A 7,669-nucleotide genomic window follows, 5' to 3' on the forward strand; every position below is an offset into this window, starting at 1 on the left:
TACCTGATAAAAGTAAGGATTAGGTTCCGACTCTCCATCTGAAATTGATTTTTGTGTGTGTTGTGTATAAGCTGGGGCTCTAATTTTCCTTTTTTTCAAGGGTTAGCCAAATGGTTCAACATCACTGATTTAGGTATTACTTCAGTCAGACAAATGCAAAATAAACTTAAAAGCTTCATGTTTTTTCTTACCTGATAAAAGTAAGGATTAGGTTCCGACTCTCCTACTCCCTGAAAATCTTCAACGTTAATGAGCTGGAAGTCGTACAGCAAGCCAGCATTTGCTGTACTGAACTCCGGCAAGAGCTGCACATGGGGCAAGTTTCCTAGATTCTTGTAACGCCAGTTGTAGAGATTGCACAAGCTTTCCAAAGACAAATCCCCCCCAACAGGAAACATTAGTGACGTAAAATCCCTTTTAATATACATCAGGTTTCTGAGGGACTGTGCTTCCGTTTAATTTTCATGTTACTCATTTTTGCTCACATTTTAAGCCATAATGCTTTTTCAACCTTACCCTCCCTACTTCAATAAACCAAGGGTCAGAAGACTGAAGACATTATAAAAATGATAACTCTACTGTGCTGAGTAAATGCTACCTTTAATTTCTTAAGTTAAAAAATTATTGGAAGACTCTGTAAATTGAGAACAATTTAGGAGTAACTATGAGATGGGGTCTGTGCTCTATATCTTTTTTTTTTTTATCTTTTCTTTTTTCTGTATGGCAAAGGATACAAAGGGGAAAAGAGAGCCTAAGGTTAGAGTAACAGGAGAAAGGCATAAAGTTGAGTAAGATGTCACAGAATGGTCTCTGTACCACTGAGTGACAGCTGCCACTGGTACAGTCCCAGGGCAAGGACACAATCAAGGGTTTTGTCTCAGCACCAGCTACCAAATCCTGGCCCCACTACCTTGGGGAGGACATGTGAAAGTGCTCGTTTACTAATTATATCTTTTGGGGACATGAAGAAAGGGGAAGGGACAGTGAAAAGAAGCCTTTAGATTATAAGTCACTTAAATTAACCTCAATGACTAAAATGAAGGAAATTATTTATTTGGTCAATTCGTATCTCATGCAGAAAGCAATAAAGGTACTTTCAGATTTGTAGATGGCAAGTTCCAGGACAGCAGAGAATGTTAAAGTCTATATAAAAGATGTTTACAAATACTTGGATCATGGAACTAAATGTCCTTAAATAGGAGTGATTTTGTTTTTCTGTCTCCTTTACCTTGCTCTGGCTCTCCCTTGAGCATCAAGATCCACAGTAGGAACTCCAACACGGACAAAGCGAGTGAAGAGAGACTGCTCCATGTTTGAATACTTCTGAAAGGCCATGTTCTTAATGACTGGAGGTAACTGGTGATGATCACCAATCATAATCCATCGTTTCAGTCGGCTAAATCCATCCTGAGGATTCTAGAAATGCAAGGTGAGGAAATGGCAAAATAATATATTATTCTGTTAGTCTCCAACTTATTACACAAAGACTCACTCTTCATCAAATGGCTTCCTTAGCTTACAGATTCTCAATCTTTACCACTTCCACACAGAAGAGTTTGCCAAATTTATAGAACAACTCATGCATCAAGTATGGATTTCATTGCTCTTGGTTGATAGTGGGTGAGGGAGCGGGGAGGGATTGGGAAGTCAAGCATGGAATTACTCTACTCTAACAGGCAGAGTAATCCAAAGACGTCTGGAAGGCTGAAGTCAGCACTAGGCAAAGAGTACACAGAAGGAAACAGAAGCCCAAGAAGAGAAATAGAAAAATGCAAAGTAAACACCTTGTTTCACAATTATGCTGAACCCACCAGTTCTGAACTCACCAAGGCAGTAAAAACTGTACCTTCTTTAACTTTCTACACTACTCTTCAATTTACTGCTCTATGTATCTCCTTGTTCCTTGAAATATATCCTGATAAAACACATTCCAAGTTGCAAATAATCTGGTTTATAAAAACAACTTTTGGAACTCAATTTATCTGTGGATCAGAGCAGTCTTTATTCTTAAATTGGGAATTCCACATTTTGTTTTTAATGCTTCAATAGTAAAAAATATCGTACAGTAAGAAACATTCTTAAACATTTAGCTAAAAATTTAGGCATAAAGAAAAGCAACGTCCTCAGAGAACATAAAAACAATTCTAGAAACAATTATAACAAAAGAAATGAAGAAACAGCTTATCTTCCCTCTGAACTGCATAACAATGTAATTTTCTTGATTAAAATGACTAAGTCTTTTCAAAACTACTTTATAGATAAACTATGAAGTTTTAAATAGTACTCCTAGAAATAAGTGAATAGATGAAAGGAAGTTTACAGGCTTAAAATAGAATACCAAACATAATGAAGTTAAGGAAAATATATAATTTGTGGTAATAAGCAACCCCAAATGGTATAGCTTTCTGATGCTGTCCCTCAAAATTCTTAAAACTCTATTTTCTTTGTCTAGATCTTAATTTCTTACCTGTAGAAGAAGAGGTATAAAAGTTTCTATCTCCAGAATCTGAGCAGCCTCTTCCATTAAAATGTTGTCATACTGAGAAAGACAAAAAGCGGAAGGTTGTCAAAAATATAGCTTAAAGACAAATGACGACCACTACAACCATAACAACCGTCCCCTAAAACCTCCAAATAATTTCAGATAAAAATAACAACATACAAATTGTTCAAACAGGAAGTTCATGATCTCATTCATCGTTAAATGATCTCCAATTCAAGTCTTTAATCCTCAGGAAAGCCCCCTAAGTATATTGCTCTACATTGAGGCGATCTCACATATCATTTTTTGGATTGCAGTATTGATTTAGCTCTTTAAATTCTGTCTCAGCAACAATCAATTTATAATTATACATGAGGTCATTCCCATTGGTACTTTTACCCTGGGTAGTATTTGGGGTAATTTTTTTTCCTTATGTATCCTATGCATCACATCAATCCACTCTGTCTCACCCCTGGGCATTCAATCCATCACCAAAACATATCAATTTTACCTTCAAAATTCCCTCTAGTCTACTCACTTTTCTCTATTTCTACCAGCACTACCACTCTAAAAGTCGAAGCCACCACTATGACTACTGCCAGCAGTCTCCCTCCAACTCCATCCTTTTCCTGTCTTGATGACTTTAAGCCACAGATACAACAGTCATAGGAATCATGTCACCTGCTGGTTTCAAACCCTTCACTGGTATCCCACTAAAAAAATCCCTTAAAATGGCCTGCAGGGATGTATTAACAAGGGCTTATATTCAATTTGGTCCCTGACTTTCCTACGTTATCTGTCACTTTTTTCCTTTTGTAATTCTATCTTCAATATTTACTTAACGCCTGTATCCTCTCCCCAGCCCAGTAACATTAGGTGCTACACAATGAAAAATGAAGTCTTTCTCAAACATAAGGCAATTTCATTCCTTGATAATTACTGCTCTTCTATCTGCCCAATTCTCTTTTAGATCTGTTTTCAACATGCTTTATCTTTTCTTTCACTTCTAATTCTGATTGCTACTTAGTATAACATTCTATTTCTTGTTTTATTGGTACAGTATCTTCTTCATGAGTCTCACCAAGTGCACGTTAAAAGTTCCTTTGTTTTTTTGTTTATAAAGTTTTCTCCCCTTATTTTATTTTCTAGAGAAGCAGAGGGTAGGAGGAGCGTATTTACTTTAAATGCTTGATTAACTCTCCTCTTTTAAACTAATTGTTTATATATCCTATAATTTCTCCCATCCAAGTACTAACCAGGCCCAACTCTGCTTAACTTCTGAGATCAGATGAAATCGGGCACGTTGAGGGTGGTATGGCCGTAGACTATATCCTGTAATTTCTATGCTACTTGTGTTTACCAAAAGATGCTTGTATCAGTATTTGTCCAGGACTGGTAACTGGGCTGGATTCCACTGGACATTAACTACACTGCTTGTTACTAAAACAACCTGAAGGTTTAGGTATGTGGATGGGTCTCTGCTCTAGCTATATATGATGTTGAATTTCTCTCTTATAATGATCAGGTCATTTTGGTGGGAGCTGAAGAGGCGGAGGAGTTCAAAGAGCCATATTTTCTAAGAAGTCCCTGTATGGACTCTCAGGATAATAGATACTACATGCAAAACACTGTAGGAGCAGCTCAAAAGAAGACAGCTTAAACGGCCTGTTTTCTGAAAACCCAAAGCAATTTAACTTATAAAAGCATATTTATAGATTTTGCTTTTTAAAAAGGAGATTTTAATTCCAAACCAAAATTATCAGCACTTTAGCTAGTTCTTCCAAGTATACCATTGCTAGATCATTCATTCTTTTGACCCTTACTAATCCCTACTAAGATACTAAATACTGGGTTGGCACTTGATGCTCCATACTAGAGACCAAGTTAGGAGCTAGCTTATTGTAACCTTTTAGAGATTCCTAAATTCTGTAGCCATTGCTACCACAGTTCTATGAATCTTTAGTGGAATATAGCTACTGGGATAAGGTCAGGGTGGTTTAAGAGGAAGAACGCAACAGGTTTTGGATTCTTAGAAAACCATGTTTTAATCCTAGTTCTATAACTGACTACCTGTGCCTCTATCATCTCTCTTGAGTCACACTTTCTCAGCTATAAAATGAAGATATCATGCATGAAAATCTAGTTGCAAAGAAAACAAAGAAATTATTGTAAAAAGCCTGGTGTACACAGGACTTGGTACATAGTTGACATCAACAAAGGATAGCTATTTTGTTGTTGTTTTGATTATTATTCTAATACATTTCCTTCTACAATTTCTACAACTCGAAATGGGTTTAAGATGATCAAAATCATATTTTCAATCCCAGAAAACAGATATGCAAATCAGAACTAACATTTACCTTTGTGTTAGAAATAAATTGGAATTTAACAACATAGAAATTCAAACAAAAGTGACAGACTTCTGCTAAAAGGTGATGAACTGAACACGTAATGATTGCCACTACCTCTGGGAACTCCCTAAAATAACACTGGACATGACATAGGATTGGTTAAAAGAAGCAGTTAGACTTCCCCACTTTAGGAAACCAAATGAATGTCCCTCCTCTCTCACTCCCAATAGAAGACAGAGTGTCTGGAGAGGATCTGGGGACTTGGAAGAAGCAGGCAGAGTTAAGACGGTGGGATCAGAAAGGAGTACCTTACAGAAAATGGGAATTATGTCAAAATCTGTATACATGGGAGCCAGGAAATAAGAGTCAAAACAGATCTTACTTCCTCCTCTGTTTCCCCAAGACATACCACTGTGAAATTTCAGAACTCTAGGGACAAAGAGAGTATTGCAAAACTTCCCAAAAGAAGAAAAAAGTGAAATAAAACATAAAAAATCAGAATGGCTTTGGGCTTCTCAATAGCCACACTGGGAGCTAGAGAAAAGTGGAACAATTCCGCAAAATTCTGAAGGAAAATTATTTCCAATCTGGAAATCTATACTTAGCCATGCTAATCAAATGTGAGGGTTAACCAAAGACGTTCTTTAGATGTGGCAAGTCTTAAATATATGACTTCCTATTCATCCTTTCACATGAAAGATACTGGAAGATGTGCTCCACTAAAGTAAATGAGAGAAAGACATGCAATGCAGGAAACAGAGACTCTGACTTACGGAAAGGCAAAGGCTTAGAATGGATGCCATCTGAACCGAAATATTTAATAGGTCAGGAGAATCCAGGAGAGAGGTATCCAAGAACATGTATGTGATGTCTTTAAATGTACTGAGAAGAGATTTAAAACTAAGGAGAGTTTTGGCTTGAAATGGTGGTAAAACAGAAAACAAGCAAACAAAAACAACAATAAAACTATGACAGTAATTGCAGAGAAAACAAAAAATTATGCATGAAAGGAAAAGTAACCATTGTATATGTCCCTGCTTGAATGTGATAGTGTTTACATGTTAATAATAATGTAAACACCCAATATTGATGCAATCCAAAATTATGATATAACTACGTTGGGAGTATTAAGGAAGGCAAAGTGTATGCACGCAGGTGCGTCTGCGCGTGTGTGTGTGTGTGTGTGTGTGTGTGTGTGTACATCCTTGAAAATGGCAAAGTCATTGCCTAAAAGACAATGTCTAAAATGGAAATTTAACATTCTTTACTGATATAGATGAAAAGGACAGAAGAAATACTAAGAGTTGAAGGACTGGATAACTGGGGAAGATCAGGGAAGTAGGGACTGTCCTTTTTTATGTTAAGTAGATCTAGAAGGTTTTTAAAAGCTTAAGTTTGATAAAAATAAAACTTCAAAATCAAAAATATAAAAAAACCTATCAGCACTCATGCTGTCTTTAGGTGTATAGCCTGATTTAAGTATAGAAAATGATTAATGAAAATTTAATAAGCCTCAAGTAATTTTTTTAGAATACATGTGAAAAGCTACATAAAAGCAAAAATGCTAATTATGACTGTATTATTTTCCCTTGTTATTAGATTGATATGATTTAATATTGAATTCAAAGTCCCAAGAACAAAATATTTAGGTGAAAAATTCTCACAATAATTTGCAAAAGGGTAAGTTCACACCACTTGGGTAAATTCACACTATCTTTTAATAAATTATCATATTTGTCTTACCTTGCAGCTGAGGAACCTTTCATCCAAGATAACAATTCTATCACCTTGAATTTATTTAGCACCTTTCAGTGAGCTCATAACATTTTAAAATTGTCAGTTACTTTCAACAACAAATGAAACTGCTAATTTCAAATTCGAACCAGTACACAAATCTTATTTTAAACAACAGATAAACCAGTTACAGAGGAGTTAAATAATTTGTATTAAAATCAGAGTTCAGGTAAGTATCACTAGCAAAGTCACAAAGGGTTTGCAAATTCAAACTTACTGCTCAATCATTACATTCCACTGCAAATGAGTCGCAGGCTAATGGGCTATCATGCTTTCCCTCTGTATTTATCATATGATGAAGTCATTTTAATATCTCATTTTACAGTCTAAATAATAGTATTCCATAGCCTCATATGGTAGGCTTTTCATTTACTGAATGAAAAAATAACAGGGACTGGTTGTACGACTAATATATGAACAATGCAAGCATACAGATGTCTAACAGGTGAAAACCATTGGAAACGCTATTTTCATAGCTTTTAGTTCTGTTTGCATAGTTTTAAATATGTGATACTTAGTATACATAAAATCTTAATAAGTATGAGAATTTGGACAGACAACCAAATTTATGATGGTAATAATGTTACTTAATGGACATGTTACCAATAACTAGGTTTAGAAAAATTAGATTTAGAGTTCACTAATCACATAAACATGTGATATTACCAACCACTTTTAAAAGAGACATTTTTAAATGATTATAAATGAGAACTTCAATAAGAAGCGAGTCGATCTCCAAGGCAAATGGCCTATGTAATCTAAAAATAAAAAGTAAGGAAACAAAAAAACTAACAGCTGAATAGATGTGATGTATTAAGGAACTAAAATATAAGTCTTTACCTTGAAACCTAACTTGACCAAATCATGTCGTTTTAAGGCAGCATGAGTACAGGTCATGGCAATAATTTTGGCTTCTTTCACCAAAAGGTATTTAGATCTGTCCAGTCCACTGCGAAGCAGTTCAGAGGCTCTGAATTCCTACAGGAGTGGGGAGCAGTGAAGATTATTTTAGAAAAACACATAGTTTATGCATACAACCATA

The 7,669-nt window shown here is 35.5% G+C and overlaps 1 protein-coding gene across 1 annotated transcript in view; it reads right to left on the reverse strand.

Moving 5' to 3' along the window:
* The window catches only part of AQR (aquarius intron-binding spliceosomal factor), a 100,278-nt gene that overhangs the window by 16,629 nt on the left and 75,980 nt on the right, over positions 1–7,669 (reverse strand). The window contains exons 25-28 of the mRNA XM_012649118.1: positions 7,468–7,605; positions 2,468–2,539; positions 1,229–1,416; positions 192–363 (exon numbers count right to left, since the gene is read on the reverse strand). Of these exons, the coding sequence (XP_012504572.1) occupies positions 192–363; positions 1,229–1,416; positions 2,468–2,539; positions 7,468–7,605 (570 nt within the window). The remainder of the gene's footprint in view (positions 1–191; positions 364–1,228; positions 1,417–2,467; positions 2,540–7,467; positions 7,606–7,669) is intronic.

The sequence above is a fragment of the Propithecus coquereli genome, unplaced genomic scaffold, assembly GCF_000956105.1.
Source record: "Propithecus coquereli isolate 6110/MARCELLA unplaced genomic scaffold, Pcoq_1.0 Scaffold3, whole genome shotgun sequence".
In the NCBI taxonomy this organism is placed as follows: Eukaryota; Metazoa; Chordata; class Mammalia; order Primates; family Indriidae; genus Propithecus; species Propithecus coquereli.